The sequence below is a fragment of the Lepisosteus oculatus genome, chromosome 2 (assembly GCF_040954835.1).
Source record: "Lepisosteus oculatus isolate fLepOcu1 chromosome 2, fLepOcu1.hap2, whole genome shotgun sequence".
Classification (NCBI taxonomy): Eukaryota; Metazoa; Chordata; class Actinopteri; order Semionotiformes; family Lepisosteidae; genus Lepisosteus; species Lepisosteus oculatus.
In genome coordinates, this window is record NC_090697.1 from 10180685 (window position 1) to 10205119 (window position 24435).

At 34.5% G+C, this 24435-nt stretch overlaps 1 protein-coding gene across 7 annotated transcripts in view; it reads left to right on the plus strand.

Moving 5' to 3' along the window:
• Positions 1-24435, plus strand: part of kiz (kizuna centrosomal protein) — a 50363-nt gene that overhangs the window by 21085 nt on the left and 4843 nt on the right. For 4 of the 7 annotated variants that reach the window (XM_015354817.2, XM_015354808.2, XM_015354843.2 and 1 more), the window contains 7 exons: positions 6327-6452; positions 7792-7956; positions 10199-10349; positions 13149-13314; positions 14393-14455; positions 16200-16295; positions 16563-16647. In XM_015354817.2, the coding sequence (XP_015210303.2) occupies positions 6327-6452; positions 7792-7956; positions 10199-10349; positions 13149-13314; positions 14393-14455; positions 16200-16295; positions 16563-16647 (852 nt within the window). The other 3 variants (XM_015354835.2, XM_015354853.2, XR_001479245.2) reach the window with 3 other exon arrangements.

A 24435-nucleotide genomic window follows, 5' to 3' on the forward strand; every position in this document is an offset into this window, starting at 1 on the left:
CTTGACTAGATCCCCTGCCCCAGCTGAAGAGAAGCAGCTCCAAAGCATGATTCTGCCATGGTATGGTGTTCTTTGGATGATGATCTGTGTTGTCATTGCGCCAAACATATCTTTTAGAATTAAGGCCACAAAGTTCATCCTTTGTCTCATCAGAACATAAAACATTTTCGTACATGGTTTATGGTGATAGAATGTATTTTTTTGCAAAATTTAGATAGGCTTTGATGTTCTTTTTTGTGAGAAATGGCTTCCATCTTGCCACCCTACCCCATAGCCCTGACATGTGCAAAATACGGGAGATTGTTGTCACATGCAAGGAGTGACCAGTACCTACCAGAAATTCCTTTAGCTTCTTTAATGTTGCTGTAGACCTCTTGGTAGCCTCCCTGATAAGTTTTCTCCTTGTCCTGTCATCACCTTTGGAGGGTCGTCCCTGTGGTGCCACCTTTTCTCCACTTATTGACGATAGTCTTCACAGTGCTCCATGGTACATCCAATGCCTTTGATATTCTTGTATACCCCTCTCCTGATCGGTACCTTTCAACAATAAGATCCCGTAGATGTTTTGTCAGCTCCTTGTGGATGATGGCTATCCCAGTAGGACACAACCACGAAAGTTTCAAGGAAATCCTACAGGAACAGCTGATTTTTAGTTAGGGTTAATCAGAATCACTTTTATTGATGGCAGGTGTATGCTACTTAATGTACCTTTGGACATGATTTTGAATGTGATTGATTAACTCTGAACACAGCTACAGCCCTCATTATAAAAGGGGGTGCATACTAATGCAACCAGGGTGTTGTAGGTTTTTTAATTTCAATTATTTTTCCTACTAATTATCTATTTTTCTTTTGAATTTTGTTGGTTGCAAGGTCACATTAAAGATGGAAAACTGTCTGACATGATTTATCTTGATTTCTGGCTTTACATCACAAAAACCTGCAATTTCAATAAAGGTGTGTAGACTGTTTATATCCACTGTATATAAAGGACACACCCTTCCCAGAGGCTGGGTTTTTAGTTGCAAAGTGTGTGTATTTTTGTTTAGATTCAATAATATCAATAACCGCAATAAAGACTCCTTCCCTGTACTTCAAGTCTAAAATCTTGTTTTGATGCGTTCCAACCCTCTTGAGCCACCTGACTAAGGTTGGGATCTGTCACACCATCATCACTAGCAAGTACTAGAGGTCCTGTGGAATATTTTGAATTTTTGCTTTCAACAGGAATTTTCATCACTTTCTTCATTCTTTTGTGGCTCAAAAGCAGTGGCCAACTATACAGTGGCCATTAGTTAACAGCATAGAACCTTCTTTGCTACTTATTATTGAGTTCCCTAGCTCCATGTGTTTGCTTGAGGTAAAACGTAATTTTGCTTTTCTCTAACTGGAATCTGTGATATATATATATATGTAGACATTGCTGTTTGCTATTATTACAGGTACAATACAGCTCAAGTATGGTGCTACTTCTGGGCTTATTTTTATTATTGCATTGCTGTGTGTACTCCATCGAATAGCAAACTTGGAACACATAAAATATTGATTTATTGTAGCCCTTTTGTGCCTCAACATCCATATTGGTAATGTTTTTTGCATCAAAATATCATTGTAGAGCGTGGTGTTACTTGTCCAATAACAAATTTACGTGTACACAGAAACACAGTATGCAGAATCAGATCCTCAGAAAAAGCAACACCACGATCCCAGTTTGAGACTTATTGATAAAGCCAGCCATAATGCAGGTTTGGTGCACACAACAATATTCGGTTTTTTTAAAGGTCTCTTTTGAAGAGCACTGACAAATAAAGTGGATAGAAAGATGATGACTATTTCAAGGCCCACGCTGAAGGGAAAAAAGGCAGAGCTTTTGCTTGTGCTACTTCAGCTGCATTGAAGAGGACTTAGCGCAGATGGATTGTGCACTACAGAATGTCATGGATATAATTCAAGCTGCCAGCTTAATCAGGATGTTACCAGGAAACAACCTGCAAAAGAGAAGGACCAATTGTTTGCTGACCTTTGACCTGCAAGCCCATTATAGATTGTCATAAATTCTTTTTTTTTTCCTTTTATGTTGGGGGGCTCAGGATATCTGCTGGGTTTTGTGGAGAGTACAATGAGGGCCACCCAGCGCTTAATACTGAAGAAAGAGATAGGACCACAAAATCCACATGCATTAGGCATATATTTCTCATTTTGGAAGTATGAAAGACCAGATTACATACATCTCACTCAGTTATTTTGATTAATTGTTAAATGTATGTGTTGTAAAATATTTCTGTGTATGTAAGTGAAGCTATTATAATATGTGGTATCATGGCATGTAAGAAATGGCAAAGATAGTTGTAAAATATTTTTAAAAACAACAATTACTGTACTTTACTGAACATGATGACTGTTGACTATAATTTCTGAAAACTGCATTTTCAATATCTTCCTCTTATAATGAGTTTTCAGTCTGCACTTACACTTTCCTGTTCATTGTTCTGTGAAAATATAACAAAAACATTAAAAAGGCTGTTTAATCTTTATTTAAGAAAATACTTTACTGGCATTCAATTTTTGACATGCTTGATTTTGTTTATATTTGTAATTTGTCATGTACATTGTAGTTTACTTTTAGTTAGGCATATAAATTCTAAACAATAATATAGACAAATAATATAGACAATCAAATTGGTGTTTTGTTTTTTAACTTGCTGCACTGGATATCCATAGAGTTCTTTTGACATCAGTTTTCATCAGTTGTAACATTATTTCTAAACTGAATATTCATCTAGTGTTTTCCTTTGATCTGTTGTAGTGTTACCCATGAGAGCGTATCATTTTGTCTTCTTTTAAAAGGACTGACAATGACAGGACTGAATGGAGTTGTGGGATATTAGCCCTTCTTTGTGTAAAAGATTATGATGCTATTAATGTTGGTATTCAGATTTATTTTGGTCTATTCACTACTATTTGTTGCTTTATCTTAATAAGTATCGACAGAAGTAGTTCTGCCTTCAACTGGTGGGTTTACATAGAGTAATGCAGAGAAGACTTTTACAATTTCCTGAACAAAAATGTTGACCTCCTGGAGGTTTAAGACATTCAAAGTTTTTTTTTATTAACCTAAAATGAATAATTAAATCTAGTGACTAACACAGAATAAGAAAAATTCCTATTTTAAATTTACTTTTTGGTAGAAGAATGGACATTCTTCAACAGTGCAAATGTACTGTGATTTCATTGGAGGGGAGTCCCCATTACCTGTAAAGTGCTTTGAGTGGAGTGTCCAGAACAGCGCCATATGGGTGTAAGCAATTTTTATTATTGTCTCTTTATTCTGTACGAGTATGATTAAGGAAGAAGGAAATTATGATAAGTTTTGAAATGAAGTAAACTTTTATTGCCAGCAACTCTGGAACGTATTAGCTTCAAATGTAAAGTTCAGATAAAGTTTGATGTAGAATTAATTAATTAAGTTTTCCTACTTGAGGCTAAAACATTTAGAGGAAAGTAACTAGATAAATCACTGTAAAAGTTGAACTAGCAGGTCAAAAAGTAAAGATAAAAAGTGACTTATTAAAATAACTGTAATAATTATTTCAAGAAAAGCAAATGTTTACCTATAGTTGGGCTTTCTTAGACAGGAACTGCTTGCTGCAATGTTCATGTTTTTCATGCAAGCTTACACACTGTATACACTTGGCAAATTGCAGTCCTTCTCTAGAAGAAAACTATGGGATAAATAGAAATTACTACTGAAATATGCACAACTTGATAATTTTTTCATGCTGCGGATTTTTTTTTACCTGAGTTTCTCCTACATTTATAAAGTGGAAAAAGGCTGAGCTTGACAAAGGAACACAAGAAAAAGAGGGGGATTTATGTTGACTTAATGTTATATCTTTGAGACAATGTATTGAAGCACTAAAAAGGACAAACAGTGTTAGGTTAGAGAGTTAAAAGCATTCATTTAAATCAAGGAATAGTTTTTTTTAATCTCATAACTGTAGTAAGGCCTAATTTCAGATAGTTCTATTCAGGGTGATACACAAAAGATATTGCTGCTCTGGAATCTGTTCAGGGAGGATCCATCACATTCCTGGGCTCAAAGGACTGTCCTGCTCTGAGAGATTAAAAGGACTGAATCTTGTTCAGTTGAACAGGAAAGATTATGGAGAGGATCTGATTCAAGTGTTCAGAATCCTCAGAAGCATTGACATAGTTAACCCGATGGACTTCTTCAAGATCAACAATGAAACAAACCTGAGGATAAAAATGGCAAACTAAGTGGAAGGGCATTAAAACTGAGAACAGGAGGCACTTCTTCACACAGAGATCTGTTGATATTTGGAACAAGATGCCCAGCCATGTTGTCAGAGCAGATATCCTGGCTTGTTTGAAGAAACAGCTGGGGCAGATTTTGGAACCATTGGTTACTAGGCTGGATGGGCCAAAGGCCTTCTCTTTTTTCATCTTGTTCTGTTTTTGTTATGCTTTTTGCATCTTCAAAACATCACGATATTTTAAGATAATTCAATTAAGATTTTTATGAATGAAGTGCAGTCTTTTCTAGACAAGAGTTCACAACTTTGTCAGTGAGATATTTGTTGAGTACCTCTTGAAATAGAATAATATTCTAGATGGAATTGTGGCTCAGAGATGGGCTTTTCCTTCAGGAAATATTTGTTTGCTATTGTTATTTGTTGTTCAGTTTGAGTAGCTTTTAAAAACGTCAGTGATAGCAAGGGTTTTGAAGTGAGCTCAGATAATACCTAACACACATAAGGTCACAGGTTGTAATCAGTGCTGTTTTCTTTTACTTCTCTTTTTGAACCTTTACTAAATGAGATAATTTCATAATTTTCCAAAATGCAGTTCAACATTTTTTTTATTTTTGCCTGCATTTTACCACTGTATTATAGACCATTGTTAAAGACAGATTAAATGTCACTTCTTTGCTCAAACTGACAGAATGTCTGATTTGATAGCTGCCTTGCAGCCGTCTGCTGTTTCTCTGTTTGGAGTTCAAAAGTCTTAACACCTGGGATACTCTCAGTCAGCCTCTTGTGACGCCTTTACATTGGAGATAGGATTGCCTAAGATTGGCTTTGAAACTTTGCTTCTGGTTTGAAATAAAGCCTTGAAATGTCTTAACGTGTAAGTGTTGTATGATGTTACAAGTTCCTTGAATACCTGCCTAAAAACATGGAGCAAAGTTATTGAAATTTCCAGTATGATACTGCTTTTGTTGAAATATAGGCTTAAATTTGAATCTTGATATCCTTGGAGCATTAAGTTCCAGTTCTTATTTGTGGTGTTTTGAATCCTTCTCTATAATCATAGATTTTTTTCTATATTTCTGACAGCTTTTTTCTTTCCTCCAGAATACTTTGATGTGTTTCATAAAAGTGTAGAATAAAAATAAATCTTAATTTCTTATGTAAACCCATGTAAATTATGACTTTTATTCTAGCTTTGCTCTGAACTGGATAGAAACGCAAGACGTGGTGATTAAAGGCAATAAGCAGGTCAATCACATTTCTTAAGCCAGGGGACAGGTTATGAAAATAAGGTCCACGTAGTGAGGTAATCACCTCTAAATGAAGACCTTGCTTCATCTTTCTGACTGTTGTGTGGATTTCTGTGATTGTCAGAAATCTCCACCCTCCTGTTCGGAGCGTTTGAACAAGTGAAGTAATCTCACATGTCCCTCACCATGAAAACAGCCACAGCGGCATCCCAGGTGACAGGAGTGACGAGGATGGGGCACAGTAACTGTTTAACTTCCTTGACCTGGCCCTGTTGATAACACTTAGCCCTCACATTAGGACAGCCTTTCTTTTCGGGTTGGTAGGAGGTACCTATGAAGATAAAAACACTGCAGTACCTCCATCTGACTCTTCAGTCGTTGATTAATTTTCTTTTCGTCTCTTTTCTACTTCTGAATTCACAGGCGTAATGCGAAACAGACTTTTCTGAGTCATTATTGAGATTACTTTCCTGTTTCTCAACCCACCCCAATCAGTGGCGTTTTATGGAACTGTGGTACTGGGAGTTTAAAAAAAAAAACATGCCAAAATAATATTTAGAAATATCAATATAAAACTATTATCTGTCAAACATCTTTTTGACCATACCTAATATAATTTCCTTGTATAGATTGATTTAAAAAAATCTATTTTTTATTGCATTTCTTTTGCCGCCTGAGTCAGAAATCTAGATTTTAACTGCAATAGGATTGCACATTTTATAGTAATTCTGCTAAAGCTTTATGATCAATATAAAATAGAAAACAAAGAACAGCAATTAAAAAGATTACATTTCACTGTTTCCAGTCTTTTACCTGAGGGACTCGTGCATTTAATGAAGAGCATAGAAGAACGACTGCATCAAAGAGAAAAATATCTGGAGCTCTATAAGACCATGTCAATTAGTAAGGAAAAGCTCAATGCATTGATAAGGTGAGATTTTTTTTTACTTATTCATAACATCTTCCTTTGTCTTGTGCACTATGAAATAATCTCTAGTGATTTGATAAACTAGAGCCTTATCAGAATTTTTTATGACATATTAAGGATCTGGTCTTTGAAGTGATCTCACTTTATATCAAGTGTCATTATTTGGTATTAACAGCGTACTTACATTTCACTTTGGTTTCTAAGGGTTTTAACACCTACAATTCACATAGTAATGATATATTGGTCTGAATTATTACAGACATGACACTGGAAGAGGATATCTTAATTTCTCACAATGCAATGCATTTATTTAACATTTGCAGTGGATATGTATTTTTGAATATTTTATGATTGTCCAGATGAATTATATACTAGTTATATGCAATATAAGCTAAAAAAGAACATTCAATATAATGTACTGTACCATTGCAGTAAGTATCTGATTTTGTTAAAAGCTGTAGTTTACTTTTTGCATTTTAATACTAATTTTATTTCTTAATTTGTCCTCATGGTTAGGTTTTCTTCCTGCTTTCCTGTTTTAAGCTGAAAATCATTGATGGATCTAACCCATTGAGACGATTATTAATAAAAATAATCACAAACTTGAGGTTTCTATCTGTTGCGTTTTTGTGGAACTGTTATAAGTGCATTATTATCTCCTCAAATTACTTTGAAAATGAAGTCTTATTTTTTGTTGCAGTTTTGGGCTTGTTTCCATTCTTTGTTAATGGTGCAGGACCTAGGCTGAATGCATTAATTTACTGCATCTGTTCATTTTTATTGTCATTGTTAACATGCAGTCCCCATTTAATTCAGATTTCAACAGGAAAATTATAGAAGTACACAAGTCGTGCTTCTCTAGGTTTTATTCTTCAAAAGTATTTTTTTAATATTATTATAATTGTGAATGTTGTAATGCTGTTTCTGCTGGGGTGCTAACTACTTTAAAGACCATCGTTGGTCAGGGGTTCATCCATCTGAAAATGTATTCATAGAAAAGGCTTTCATGATGCACGTGTGTGTACATACTGCAGTAATGGTCAGTCAAGTCTTTTTTCAGTGTATGCATTGATGCACGTGTGTATTCGTCGATCAGCACATCCATGCACATGCATTTCCAACTGAACACCCACTGTATTAAAATGGAAAGCAAGGAAATACTAAGAGCACTGCGGTTGTGTTTAAATGGTCCAGAAATGGCCTTTGCCATATGTTTTCTTGAGTTGATTTATTTCATTCCTGACGCGCATCATTTGAATGGCTGTTGTGATCACAATCTTGACCAGCTGGCTCTGACTCTGACTCCATGGAAATGGCTCACACAGCTCTATATATTCCGCAGCCTTTGTAATCACAAGGCTTGCTTGAATGAAGAGGACCTTGAAGCATGTGGAGCAGTCGTCCTTCATCAGCTTCAGAGGTTGTCATGGAGCACGTCAAAGGGATGCTTATTACCCGAAGAGATAGTTAGCGGTAACTGGAACACTGTGGAGGAGAGAAAAATAAGGTATACCACTTTATATTAACCTGGAATCAAAATCAATTTGTTGCTTTTGCTTAAAATTACAATGCCTTTTTATTCTGTTTCGTGAAACGTTAACCACCTTCCTGTTTGAAATAAAAGATGAGACAAAAAACTATAACGCATAGAATGAATATAATTATTAAATGAACTGCAATGAATGGTGGTACTGCAATAAATGCAGTTATTGAATTGTGTGAGGTATGCTGTTGCCTAGCTTTTTATAAAAAAATGTTTTTCTGAAAGCATTTTATTTACTGTATGTTTGAATTTTTTTTAATTGTTAGAAAAGTAATTGAAAATAAGTTTTTTAATATGTTTTGTTATATAAGTAAATGTTCTATTCTGTTTAAAGAATTGCACAGTATTTTTATAAAGGTAAAGATAAATGATATAACTTTATCACTGAAGATCATATTAGACCCTTTTTCCCTTATTTAATGATCTTTGCAGACTTTCAAATGCAGTACAGGATGTTAAATGATGTGTAACATTTAATAGATGATAGCTGTATTCATGCTGGAGAACTGATAGACTTCATTGCATCGAGTTAAAAAAACATTAATTGAAATGTGTAAAGACAGAATGAAGACTTTTCCCTTGCAGGGAAAGTAAGAATGATTTTTTTATGGAATTTCTTCATGTCGGGAAAGGGTAGAAAAAAGGAAACATTTTGTTTTACTATAACGTACTCTTTCTTCTCTTTGAGAAGTAAAGGGCATTCTTTTTCTTTCCACTCCTTTTCACCTGCAACATATAAGCCCTAAGGAAAAAATCATCGTTGCCATGCTCCTGTACCGCTGTGAACTTGTGTTCTCATACTGGCCCCTCGTTTGGAGGTCTGTTGGAAAGGGGAGATAATATCATTGATTTCCGAATTTTGCCTTTTCTGTCACCTTCCCCTTAGAACTGGATGTGGTGACTCAGCAGAGTAACTGGTCTTGACAATACTGAAGCTCCACTACCACCATCTGTTAGAATCTGCAGTGTAGACATATTGGTGGAAAGGCTCCCTCAGGTTTGCACATGAGCAGTTTTCAAACAACAGAAATAAAGAAATCACTGTATTTCTTGTGTATTACATTTAGGCCACCCACTGGAGCATTGTGCAGCTTTAGGTTACTTTTATTGCTACAGAAATGTGCGTTTTGGCTTAAAGCGAAAACTTAAAATTCTAAAGCCATCACAAAGTGACAGTTCTTTGAAAATATTATGGAATTCTTTATTTGTTATTAGGATGTGTACTGCTTTATTTCCCAAAGCTTCAAAGTCAACATAGAGTTCCGTATAACTTTTACTCAGTTTTTAGTTGAGTGCTCATTTCAAACATGAAGTGTAAGATTGTACATCTTTACATTTCCAGAATATTTTTTATACTTACTGATTTCCATTAGTATTATTTATTAGCACTCTGTTCCAAATATTACTCCTTCCATTATTCAGAAGTATTTAAGTGCTACAATTAAACATTTGTAAATCACTTGCACACTTGTAGTATGATTTTTTACAATCTTAATATGACTAAACAATGTTTTGATGAAATTGATGCTTTTCCTCCACAGAATTCCCTTTGGGGACAATTCCCCCACAGTTTACAGTCTTTAGTCTGATTTCTGTATTGACTTCTAAACCTTTCGTTAAATATCTTAAGTTAAGGCATGATTTTACATATTGATAAAACATGTATTGTTTAAAGATCTGAAACTTCCTTGTAAGAATGTTTAGAGTAATCTGTGCTTCAGTTCTTAGTAAATTTAGAAATAATTCACAGAAGAAAATAACAAGGGCTTTCAAGAACAAATCTCTTAAAATCAGTGCAACACAGTCTCAGAAGAGACAGAGGTCCTAAATTATCATTGTAAAAGTCTTTACTAGGGAAAAATGTGACTATTCTGTATGAATATCTGACAAAACACCAATAGTGCATTTGAGAGTACTCAATGTAGAAAATATGGCCCGGTAAAGTTTAAACAAAGTAGTTCCACCTGAGGTGGAAAAGTGTGAAAAACATTTTCCAGAGTTTTGTTTTCTTTTTAAATTGCAGTATCTAATATATTATACAGCGGATGGAAATTCAGATATTTTGAAAGGCTTCAGGCACTGTCATTATTGTCTTATGTCTTTATGCCAAGAGTTATAATTACCGAGTTCTCATGTCTTTTATGTTATATGCAGGAGCATTTATCACATTTTAGGGATTTTGATATGCTTTTTCCTGTTTACACAGATCCTGTCTACCTCCAGATTCTGCATTGTTGTGGGAGTGTTGGTACAAACATGCTCTTATTTTGGAAGACTGCCACATTTTAACCACTGATGAGATAATTGATTTATTCACACCATTACTGGTTTCTGAAAACTCTTCAAATATCAGCAAGGTAAAGGGACAAACGTCAGTTTAAATACTCAACAGTTTATCGATACATTTTCATTAAAGGGTCTCATGGTTTAAGGTAAAGATTGGTGAATGAACATGAACAGTTCAAATAAATGTTTTCATGACAGCTGTGTACAATATTGGATCAAATGAAAAGTACATTATTTCAGACTGCGGTGTCAAGTTCATGTGATTGTGGAGTGTGATTAATCCTGTTTTTTTAGAATACAATCATTTATTTTAATGCATTTAGAGACAGAATGTCAAGTTTTATACATCATAATAGTGCCTGAAAAAAAAATACAAATATGTTGCTTTAGTATGTACAAGCTATATGTAGAAGGCAATTAATTATATGTGTTTAAAATTAAGCATGTGAATTAGAATAATTTCTAAAGCACTGACTTTTAATTAATTTATGTGGTTGACTGACTGCTCAATACTTAAAAGACATGGAAAAGGTAACACTTGTAAAACAAGATTCCTTGTTTCTGCTACGATTTATAGCATCTCATGAGTCAGATAATGAGACACTATAGGGTAGAAAGAACAAATTGTACTTATGTACTTTATAGAGTGAAAGCTTGTGAAAAAGGCCCAAAACAATAGCTGTACTTTTGTCAAGAAATGCGTTCCATTTTCACAGGATTCAGGGGAATGCCTACAAAACTGATACTCTCTTACTACATGGATCAAAGATTTCAGCAGCCAAATTTAACACAAACATGTTGGATTTGCAGTATATTGTAGTTTGCAGTATATTATCGAAGACAGCAATGTCAACAGCTTTTCTTTTCTGTATATGTAGCTGTTCTTTTCCCTACGTAAAGCTGTTGACCTAGATGAATATCATGCAGCAGAAATGTGAAAACATGATGTGTTAGTCAGGTGACCCAAAAAGTTTCCATCTGTTGGCCCATTTTTATTTTCTGATGGGTGGGGGTGGAGATCATGTGGTGTGCCTGGTTTCTAGATTGTGGGATTTAAGTATCAATGTGGGTTCGGAAATTTGGAGCATGAGATGCTCACATTGAGTTTCTGGATTTATATGATTAGTATGAAGGCCTAATGTCCCCATCACGTATGTCTGAAAACCAATGATGACAACACTGCAACAAAGTATTAACAAAACAGGCTTAGTACATTAGCATAGCTTTAATAACAAATTATAACTTTATTCACCATCTGCGTCACACCTGATGACACATGGAACATCTCTAGTGAAATAATTCTCTTTGCAAGTAAAGAGAAGGGGCTTTCACGATGAAGTGCACGAGACTTCACGTGGGCTGTATACCTGGTAATTTTAAATATTACCCTGTCTGCCTTTTCTGTTATTTGCATGGCAGTCATGGAAAAGTACCCTTGCTCAGGAAGATGAGAGGCTTTACATATAATTGCAAGGTATGAACTTTTCCCAAGCCCTTGTTCCTAACTCAGGAGAACACTGAACATCATTCTATAAAAATTGAAGGCATGTTTCAAAAGCAAATTCATTTTCATGCATGTAAACTGATCATTCCTTTGTAGACATTGTTTTAAAAATGTGTCACAATTGGAAGAACATAATTTGGAGTTTTTGTATATTCAGGAAGTTTTTAACAGCTTCTGTTACAATCAGCTCACATTAATGTTACAAAACAAAATCATAGTGATATTCAAGACTGACTTATTACTGTCTTATTTTGTTCACATGCCATAATGAAGTGTTTTCCTTTCAATGCTTTCCATAGCTATTTCACTCATACGGTGTGACAGAAGATGAGCACACAGATTTCTATGCTCACATATGTATTTTGGGGGACAAGATTGAATACAGCGTGATTACAGCAATATATATCTATAATTAAGCTAATTAAAACAATAATACTGTAAGACCTCCAGCCCGTGAAGTGAATCAGTCAATATACATTTATGCCTGGTGTTATGAAAAGCTGACTAGAATTCTGTAGAATAAAAGTGAATTGTATTTCACTTTTTTTAAATATATGACATATTAGTTGAAATGAAACTGCTGTATACAGTACATGATGAAACTGTGGATGAGGACAAATTTCACTCTATTTGTAAGGACTTAGGAAAAGATCTCTCCTGACATGATTACCAATGACTCTTTTGATCAATTTAGTGTTAGTATGGCATACAATATTCTGTTCATAATTAATGTAACTTAGATTATATTCTTCTATCTTTACGCTATTGTGATTCTACTCATATTTTTGTTTAAAGTATTAGGCTGTTTGAAGAGGTCTCTTACTAAATCCTTCTGTCTCAACATACCTGTGCTTTTTTTAAATTTGTGGAAATTATTTTAAATGGTAAGCCAGGTTTTGCACAACAGAGAGAAAGAGAATCAGTATTGCATTTATCCTGAAGATTGTAAAAAGAACAGATTTTCATCACTTATTATCTTTTGAAAAATGTTTGTAATATGAATAGCTGCATTACAATTCCATTTCAGTCACACCTATACTAGAAGTAATTTAGTGATAAGATCGTGTTTGTTTTTATCCCAAAATATTTCATGTTTTATCTAATTTTCCTTATGACATAGATACCATTTTTCTGTTAATATTCTGCTGACAGAAGAATTGCAAATGAGGGGAGGCCATTTGACCCACCTTATACTATTACAATAGATGTGAAAAATATTTTATTTATTTTTACCAATATATTAAATTATACCATTCTTTTAGATTATGCTGATGGTGCTATGGAGGCAAAATAGTTGCAAACAGTTACATTTTATCTTCCAGACCTTTTCTTTAAAATGTTATGATTTCATTTGCTATTATTACAGGCTAAAGCTTTACTGAAGACACTTCTTCCACAAATGTCTGAAGGAAGCCTTTCTATTCAGAGTAATGAATCGTCTCGCAGTCTGCCATCAATACTCAATGACAGTTGTGAAATAAAACAAGCAAAACCTGCTCAATGGCTCTACAGTACTGTCATTGGGAAACAAGGTAATTATTGTTGCAAGTTCTGGCTGCCTTTGCTACAAATGGATTTCTATTGTACTTCACTGTTCAACAGTGAATGGCATAGAACTGTGGAAGAGATGTTTAAGACTGAAAAAGGAGGCTTTGAGCATTTTTATTTACACATTTAATTGGAACCATTAAAGCTGCTTTAATCTTTGATTATTTCTGCCAGGAGTCGTCCTCTCGCATAATAAACATCAGGAATAAATTTAGTACTAATTTCTATTTTATATATAGCATTTGTGCTTTGGGTGTCAGTAAGGATAAGTGAGAAGCTGCCAAAATCGGTAACCTTCAGCTGACTTTTTCAAATGTCAGTGTGGCCTGTCCCACAAGGGAAAAACATGGGGACTTGATTATGCTGCAAATGCAGAGATAAACATGAAAAGCTTTTCATTATGCTATAAATAGGACAGTCCATAAGTTCAGAAAGTTAGAAGCAACATGACAGGTGATGTTCTGTCTATACTTTATATTAGAGGTAGTTATGATTAAATAGTTTTTCTGAAATGCTTGGATGTTTACTAGTTGCACCTCTTAATAATGCTGAGACAGATCAGTGTATCCCACTGACTGCAGGCTTGATCATGATCGCAAATGCTAAAATATGCCTTTTTCGATTTTTTTTTATTTTAGATTTGGTGCTTAGATTTAGTGTTTTTTTTAGATTTGGTGTTGGTCATTTTTAAAATATGTAAAGAGTAATCACAAATCAGCAAGTGTAGCAGTATTTCAGACTGTAATAATGTTTAATATGAACAAAAACAGATGGTTAGAATTTTATAATACAAAACATAAAGAGCCAAAATACAAGATAATCTGTTTTTTGTTTTAGATTCCTGTCGCATTAGCTAGCAAGCTTTCATAGACGTAGTATACTTTTTGTTTTCTCAGGGGCAAAGTTAAATGACATCTTGAAATATTCTAACGTGCACACTCCTGCGTTTGTGTCACCTGCAGGATTGAATAGGAAAACGTGATTCCCATATTCATCATTTGTTTTCTGCAGCGATGGAAAACTACACCCTATTCTGAGTTTCTTTCAGTTTATTTCTTACAGAACTACAAAGTGGTGAAGAGGACAGCAAGGAAGAGAGCTTAGTGGAAAGTATTCCTATTAGAGGTAATAAGGCAATACAAAAACTTGCATTCTGAAATTGTCTGTGACTTTGGTTTTCCCTTTACAGCACAGAATAATGGGGGCTTTTAAATGTATTAGTCTATGTGGATGATCAAGGTGAATCTAAGGTCAAACTCCCACCTGAAGAGCTGCAGAGTTCCTCTAATTATCTTGGAGAAACAGTACATGTCTTTGCTGGTCAAAGCGTACTGAAACTGATAATTCGTGCAGCATAATGCTGTAGTTTAATTGTTAGGATACCGAGTATAGTAAAAGATCTGTCATTTGTTCTCATTATCTTCTAAACACTGCTGTTTAAAAGCAGACATCAAATGTTCTAACTTGAAGGCCTCCTGAAAGTATCCACGCTACTGGTTGCCATCAGAACCTCAGAAATGTAAAATTATCTATTACAGTTTGCAATCTGACTTCACACCATGCTTTTTATGTGTAGGCATCCCAAGGCGCAGAACAACAAAACAAGTAGTAAGGCCACAAATTGCAACTAATCAAAAGCAATATAAAATAAACAGTTTTCAACATAGTTGTATTAATATGAAAAGCATCAGATCTAACACGGCGGAAATTCTAATAGGCAAATGCAAAGCTACGAAAGAATAGTTATGTGAGAATGTAACTCTGTTATAAAATATTATTCCAATGAATTTATTTGTACTAAATCAATGGGCACATTATAATTCAGGATTTTGTAAAAGATTTGCATTTTCGAGGACCTTTAAAGGTTTACGACTGACAGTTTAAATGTCAATTTTTGGTTTATTTCTGTTGTATTTTTTAATGTATGTATTCATTTTTAACTTAAAGGGCATTTTCCTCAATTTGCAAAAAGAATAAACTATAAGTAGGTGAAGTGTTTGAACCTTAGAGGTCCATGCTGACTGTCACTGCACACTGAGTGCCCATCTTCACAGAATGATTACTGAAAAGCTACGCTCAGTGCTGGAAATGGAACATTTCTGAAAGAAATGTCTTTTCCATTTGTAGTATGTTAATTTTTGTGACAGAGTGCTCTTGCTTTATAATGTCTCTGTATCAAAGAATGAAACAGTAAGTTGGGATGTTACGTCTCTCAAATTAAAAGTTAAAAACCTCTAACATTGTTATAGCTACAGTACAGTAAGTAGGGGTTTTTATTATCCATTTTGTTTTTGGCAGTTGAAAGCAATTACTGTAAACCCACTGGGTGTTTTAATTAAAACACAGTTATATTAATAATAAACCAACCCTGAATGTTTTTGCACGTTAAACAATCCTTAAAATCACAAGTCTGAAAGGCAGTGAACAATGCTTAGATATGCTAAGCATACATTGAACGTGTTAAGAGTTAACAATGTACGCAGTTCCAATAAACACATTCAAAGAATTGATCTCGTTCCTTTGTGTCTAGTGAATGGGATTCACAGTTTAAATGAGACCTATGTCTTATTTAAAAAAAAACAGTTGTCAAAGCAGAAATAAATTACATCTTCATGAAAAATAATATTTGAAAAACAGATACTGTGGCTGGTGCTTTTGATATTACAAACTTTCATGAAAACTATTGCTCCCTTTAGTTTATGTGCCAGTATGTTAATCAGAAACCTCCAAGGTTAAAAACTATAGGATGTTGTTTTACCAGATAGGGCGATTCTGAATGTTAAAAGCCAAAGCTCAAAATAAATATTTAACTGGAGAATTTTATTATTTGGAATAAAATAACTCTATGTTATTGTTTTTAAAATAACAGAGACTAAAGAATATCAGCTGCTAAAACAATCAGCCGTGCAACATGGAAGACAGACTTCTATAGAAGAAGATGGTCTATCGGATACGGAAATGTCAGGTATAGAGACAAAAGATTCTGCATACAGCTTTTGACTAAACCTTTGGTCACAGGAAGCATATATATTTTATATTTTCAAAACAATAGTTATAAGCCCTGCCCTGAATAATTCCCTGCATTATATAGTTAATGTACAGCTTTGACGACAATATTAAACTAATAATATGGATCAATATACTTCATGATATGTACAGTGCAGTGTTGTTAATGACTCTAGAAGCCAGATCCGTTGCATAATTTTTTTGTGTTTATGTATCTTTTACAAAGGACTAACACATGAAACTGTTAAGAAGGAAGAAGCATTTGAATCAAAAATAAATTCTACCAGTCATCAGGAAAGTCCTCTCTTTGGGTAAGACACTCCTTCATTATCTGGTTTGGATTTGATTCTGAATAATGCTTTGAAAATATCAGTGTCATATTTGACATGTCACTAGGGCCATAATAATGACAATTATGTTAACTTGTCCATAATCTATGTTTTTTCTTTTTGAAATTGTGTGTTTGAGTGTTATACGTTGTACCATGCTTTAGGAATTTGTTTGCTCTTTTTTAAAGTCAAACATGAGCTGGTTATTCCAGCAACCAAACCTGTCTGTCAAAGTCATCCAGGAATTACAGTACATTTCCCTTTCGCTTAAATCCTTTAATTACCCAGATTGCTTTGATTTTCTTTTTCATTTGTACAGCTGGTTTTACGTATTTAAATTTTACTGTATCAGTTCAGTGTTGTTTCTGGTTCCTACCCCTCAGTTTGATCTCCTTTGCACTTTGTTTTGAAGATAGCGGATGTCAAGAAAGTCATATTAGTTTGTTAATTAGGTACATTTTAGCTATCCAGTACTGTTTCACTTTAATCATTTAACTGTGTGTTATTCCATCAGATTTAAACAACAAGCTTCTTTTTTACACATAAAAAATGTAGACATGCCAAATACACTTGCTTAAACAGAGTAATTCAACTATTCACTTATAAGGATGATGAAAACATTTGATGTTACATTGATGTTTGAGATGTTTATTGAATTGTATACCCACTGGGAGAGCATGCAGTAACTTAATATTTCTTTATTAACTGTATCTGCAAAATTTTGTGATACAGTTTAGTTAATATTGTCTTTTACCCATGTAAAACAGAAAACTATAATGATATGATTATGAAAGTAATGCAACCTACATAGATAATTTAGGCAAAGGAAAAGGAATAATTTTATAATTTTAATGCATACTTTTAACCACTGTACACACCTTCACAGGATTACTTTTTTAATACTAGAGATTTTACTAAATGCATTTTCAAAAATGCATAATTTAGTGTTTAAAAATAGACATTTGTATTCTTTCATCGATGATGGAACATCACAGGGGCTCTCTTTGTGAGGGTAATGGATAACTAAATATTTTGAAAAAAATCTTTGATTTCATACAATTACTGTGCACCATGCTGACAGTAGGATGACATTGAAGATGGTATTTACTTCAACGCAAGAGTGTGTCAGAATATACTTAGGCTTTTATAATACGTTGACTAATGTTGCTTTTGGAATGAGTGCAGTTTTCTTAGGTGTTTTCTTTATGGGATCTTTATCAAATCGTACAGCAGATTGCAGTAACCTTGTTCGCCTTAGTGTGAGTGGAGAAAACAAGTGTAAACATGCAAGCCATGGAAATATTTTTAACAAGTTTAGAATAACTGTGGTATAGCTGTAGAATAAAAGGACCTGGTAGCAATACATGGTTACAGACTCTTGACATCAATTTTACAGAGACAAGATTAGCTGTTTTAAAATAGACAGAGAAGCTTAAAAGAGCTGAAAATAGAGAACTCAGGTGCAGTCTTCTCCTTTGTGGTGTGCACACAGTGAAATTTTTCAGATGCTCCCATTTAAGCATTCCACTTACAACAGTCACTTCTTGCGCTTTATTGCTTCTACAAGTGGTCTCGAAGCCCAGTACTTGAGCATAAGCATAACACTGCTGTATGTACTGCCGAGTTTCTCTGTTTTTTTAATTATTTGCTTTATTTTGTCAGTGAGCTGATGAGTGACATCAAAAGAAGCTCTAGCTGGACCCAAATAAAAAATGGCTTCCTCTGTTGTCTTACAGACAATAATTATGATGTGCCAGTTAAGCCTAAACTACAGCTGAGGGATTTTAGTTTAAAGCAGAGGCTTTGGCGCAAAAAATGCATTTATAGCTCTTTGTGTGGCACCTCATTATGTGTGGGCCCGATTCATTAAGTAATTGGTTTGCAGTTGTTTACATGAGTATTAAGGCTTTCTATTCAGCAGCCTTTGAGAGATACATTGTGCAAATGTTGCATGTTATGAATGCAGAATGAGAAGCAGGGGGCCAGTCCCATTGGCCAAACACTGCACTCAGCTGAAAAGCAAGAGAAAGGCATTGGGTGCTGCTTTGCATAGCAATGACTCCTTCTTAATAAGCTTTACAGATTAAATACATGCAGTCTATACAAGATGCAAAGAGATACTCTTAACACATTTATATGTGCTCATTTCACTATTATGGTATTGGAGATGGGAGAGAATTGAGGTCTTTCATATTCAGGGTTTTTTTCAGAGCAATGTTTTGCAGCGAGAGACTTTATAGAATGTGCTGTTTATTGTATTATAAATCATGGGGATGTAGACAGATCTGCAACAGTTTATTAAGGATTCATTCATTATAAATCTTTTGCTGCCATTGTACACTCTGAAGCAAAATCATTTTGTGGTTGAGTGGGGATGAAAGGCATAACGTATGAAGGAGTGAGTCTTAATAAGCAGCTGCACTCCATGTTAAGGCCACTTGTTCCCTTTTGTTTGGAGGTGGATGCCACAGCTTCCTCTTGTCCAAGAATCATTGTAGTGTTTTACTGTAGGCATCTCAGATTGTTTTTGTTTCGTTTTTTTAAGTTCTTTTTTTCCCCCCATTATTTTCACTATCAGTCTCTGTGCTAAAACAGAATCTGCTTTAAAACCTGCTTGACAAAACCTTGACTCGACAATCTGAGGTCACAGCCTGCTCTACAACAATAGGATGTCTTCAGGCAATTGCCCCCCAATCACTTGTAGGCAAAGTGTCATCAGCAGAATGTGGACTTGTGTCATGAAGTAGCAAGGAGAGCGATGTGTGTGGCATTTCTCCTGCGTGTAGCAGTGAGAGTCACTGACCAGAGGAGGTCACTCTCTTTCTTTTCTACTTTCCACTGCTCGCCATTCTGTTCATTAAACTGCACCGCAACACTACAGTTTTAAAGCCCTCAAACGATACAAATCATTGTTATTATTGTTATTTAGAGTACATTTTAAAACAGATTTTTTTTAAGCAGACAAGGTCTACTGCATTATGTACAGGTATTATTTATTGTGCAGGGCTATTACTGCCTTAAAAGTTATTGTATGTAGAAAATTGAGAATTAGACTTTGTCTGTTTAGTGTATGTCTGTACAGAAGTTCCTTAACCTACGTAGTCAAGGTTAATGAAGGATTATCTTAGTAGAGACCATCATCTGCTCATGTTATGCTTATGTGTGTGTGGGCATGACTGTATGAAAGCAACAATAGGTCTAATTACATGTTTATTTCTATTTACATGTCAGAAAAATAATGAGACTGGAGATTTATTTGATCAACTTTCTTCCAATATAGAGATTCTGACAATTTAGTTTTGGGACCGGGGTATTTTGCTTGGAGCTGGATGTCTCACAGATATAAAAATATGGAAAATAAGGAATAAGAGTTGAGACTGCCATTGATCTGTGCTAACAGCTCACAGACATAAAGTTTACCTTTATTTAAAATTCAGTTATTTTTGTTTTTACCATATGCATTTACAACTGTGACTTAATGAAGAACAGAAAAGAAATATGTCGATATTTCTAAGTTGGCAGAAGCCTTTTACCATTTCAGTAGTTTCAATAGATGTCCTTTTTTTTAGTACTTTGTATTATGCAGCTTTCAATCAACATAAGTATATATCTGGCCATGGCAACCTCTCTCTGTGTGATCACAGGAATCATGAGTAACAATTCTTTTTGCTATTTTTAATACATATTTCAAAAAGGAAGCATCATCTGTCATTTATTTTCTCAAATTTCAACATTTCCTTAGGGTTTCAGTTTTAAGCGATGAATATGTGCTTCAGTATGTGTTCTTTAGTGATATGCATTTGCCAGGCTTACATTGGAACAATATTAAACATGGCAGAATAAATACTGAATATACAGTATACATATAGTCAGTTACAAAAAATTACTGCAATCCATGAAGTAAAGGTCATCATAAATGTCCATGAAATACAGTTCTTAAGAAAATGTGGATTTTTAAAATATCCTATTTAAAATCTATTTCAGATTAAAAACATAATAATTGATCAATTGTACTTCATTTTTTCCTCACTTTCCTGATGTAATTATTACCCCCTGATAATAGAGTGTAAATTGCTCTCTGAGAAGGCAGTAGGCAGCTTTCAAAAGATGAATTGAGAAAAGATAACAATATGAAAATCTGGAACAAGGCAACATTTGATTGTCCAGTTCGTTTAAATGAAAGAGTGTGAATGGAGTTACCATGGCATAGAGGAAGAACATAAAATATAATTATTGTGTGTGCATAAATACCCTTTACAAAGAAGGGGGTTCTTTGCAGGCTAGTTGCAGAAGAGTTTTTTAAAGTTTTCAATTTAAATGCAACCCTTAAAACAGAACATTTGTTCAGAACGAGTTTTGTTGTTTTCTTTTGGTTTTAAAACATCTTATTACTGTATATCACTTTTAATTGATGACCAATGTTTTATGGCAAAAGGGCAAGATGATTATCTTAATTTACTGGACATTTTTTTTCAATTCAGCGATTTAGCAGAGCCATGATAAATACCAACATCAGAAAAAGAGCTCTATAAAAACAGTGGTAGTGTGGAACAGGGCTGAGAAACTGTAAACTCTGTAAGAGGAAGTGTGTAAAATGAAAAAGAGGTGAGAAAAGAAGGTTTCCAGCATGATAAGGTGGTACTGGTTGTCTTAACTAAACAGAAGATGTTACAACATAGTATACATTAATTATTTAGTTATTCATCTTCTGTATTAAATCGAAAGCTTTTATTGGACAGATTTGACTAGATCAAAAAGAATTCAGGAATTCATGAAAAATGCAAAGATATGAAATAATTGTAAAAATTAAAGATGTGCTGCTAAGCACGTGACAAGATGTCTAGTGTGCAGTATGTGCAACTGATTGCTAAGTGTGTATTTTGAGTGTATTTGATGAGGGAAATACTGAGGAAATGTTGTTGAATTTATTTTTGAGAATATTTTTAGGTTAACAATGTATGCTAGTTCTTCCTTTCTTAATTGTTTCATTAAAATATCCCCAAAATATAACTGCTAGTTTGTGTAAATATTCAGAAATACAGTACAGTTAATTATTGCAGCTGGCTTAACAGGGGGTATATAGGTAGCTACACAGGCATAGATGCATACATAGATTAGTTTGAAATATAAAAGCTAGTTGCAATAATTAAGCCTATTTATGCATAACGCTGCTATTGAAGGCTCTTATATTAGTGCAGTAGTCAAAAGTTTAAAAGCTAAATTCAACCCTTAACAGAACACTTGTTCAGAACAATACTGTTCATATCTGCAGTTTAAAAGCAGACCCTATTCAAATAAATTAAAAAGAAAAGTCACTGCGGCTACCCACCTGTGTTTTGTGACCGATAAGCAAGATGACGGTCTTTGAATGCTTGATCAAAATCCCAGATGCGTCTCTCAGAGTGTGACTGCTGGTGATAGCAGCCATTCAGCAGAGACTTTAAAACAGCTGCAGCTGCCCCTCGGAGCCAGCAGGGGTCACTAACACTTTGAAAAAGCCGAGAAAGGCCCAGTGCATACCTTACAGCCTACTTTTAAGTGATTTTAGTGAAGCAAAGCTCTAACGTTTGAAACAGTCCAAAACTGAAGCAGTCTGCTGCAGGTCATAACTGGGACGGGAGTAGGAGTTGATGGGAGTGATGGGGTGCCCCCTTCTTGCCTTCCACACAGCGTGGTTCTGGAGTGCTTGCTATTAGCATTTTCATGTGGGTGTGAGGGGCTTAAAAAAGGGAGGGTAAATAGAGGCAATAATTTTATCAGGTTGCACTAATTACACATGAAGTGCTAGGTAAGTACTATTTTAATAGATTGTCAACCTTTTTAGCTTCTTTATTCCCATTCTCTGTACATAATGTTGGATTTCTGTTCCAACGTCACAAGACCCTAATCTTCCGTTTCCTTCAGCATCAAGACGTAGTGTTAGCGGTTAACACTCTTTCCATTGTTAGGTCATTTACCAATGTTTTGCGAAATTGGGTAGTATTGTAGCCATAGAGTTAAAACATAGTTACAGGAGGAATATGCTTTTATTTATTAACTGTAAACGTCTGCCCTAATGATGTGCGTACTTGCATGAACACAAGTACAGTACATATACTGTGTCTCTCTATATGGTAACATTGAAAATTTGGTAACACCCTGTAATGTGAGGTTGGTAGAAAGAACAATGATGAATTGAGAACATTCTTCTTCAAAGTAATAAAATTCAAGACCTTCGTGTGTAAGTGTGATGTGCAGCCCAGTACTCATTTTTGGACTGGCACTTTTATCCAAAGCGACAACATTTGTACCCATTAATACAGTTGGGAATTTTATTTCACTGAGTGAAATACTTTGCCCTACCTGAGAGTTCAACCCAAAACCTTATAGGTACAAGTACCTGAGCCCTAACCACAGCTGTTCTTTACAGAGTTTACAGAAGAGTGTGCTTGTTGCATGACACACAACTGAAGGACATTGCATGTTAATTGTGCTGCTAACTCTGAACACAGTATCTTTCCTCTATTAAGAACATAAAGAAGGTTACAAAGAAGAAGAGATTATTTGGTGCATCTGGATCATTCAATTCAACTTTATTGTCATTAAACTTACACAGGTGCATAGTATAATGAAAAGTGTTTCTCATTAGTCACTCAGGTGCAGTATATAAATAGGACAGAAGATAAGACAATAGACAATTACACAATAGCAATAACAGTAACATGTAATAACATAACATAAATAACATGTAATCAAGTAATCATGTGATCTAGTGTTGATCTCATCCAGCCGTTTCTTTCAAGAAGACAGGTTATCAGCTTTAATAACGTGGCTAGGTAGTCAAGAATCCAGAATGGCAAAGCCCTTTGTGTAAAAAGTCTTCTTCTCGGTTGTAAATGCCCTTCCCCTTAGTTTCTGTTTGTGACTTGTTCATTTTAAAGTGCAGTTTCACCACAGTTTAAGCAGTAGCTCAGACGTTTTCCTATTGATACATAATTTACGGGCAACACACAAATAGTCTCCTGCTGTACAGCATTTTGTGTGTAAGGAGGACAAATTAGGGTGCCGTCATCCCAGTAGTCAGAGTGAATAACTACAGGCATTGCTCCCAGTTGCTCTGAATGTTTTATTTACTGATTTTTTTCATGTAGTTTTTTGAAGAAGCTAACACACTTAGTCAACACAAATTATACTTATGTTCAAACAAGAACACGTTGCCACCATTAAATCAGATTTGAGAACATTACTTAAAAGAGACTCACTTCAGATTTGTCAAATGTGTGAAGCAATGCCATTCCTATATGTTTTTCATTAACACTTTTTTTAAAAAAATTCTCACAAATCTAACAAATACTGCCCCAAGAAAAGTTTCCCCTCCCCCCACAAAGTAAATTCAGGGAGTTATGTTTAATTTCTTGATGAACATATTTTCTCTATTTGACATTTTACTGAAATGGCTGTTTTTACTTGCATTGATGAAAATATTTGAAGAATTCTCCTAAAACTGTGCAAAGTGCTGTATCTGTAAAATAATGTATTATCAGCATTTACTGAAAACTGGCTTTAGTGTGTGCTCTACAAGTGTGTAGATGTGATTTCTAAATACTATACAGCATTATAGAAATGTTCATCATATTGTACAGTACTTTCAGTTCTGTTTTTTTTTGGACTGCAGAGCTCAAAATAGAGACAATTGCAAGTTAATATTCATATCATTGCTTCACATACATAATGTAAAATTTAACACATGATGAACCAGCATAAATGTTTATGGAAACAGAGTATTAGATT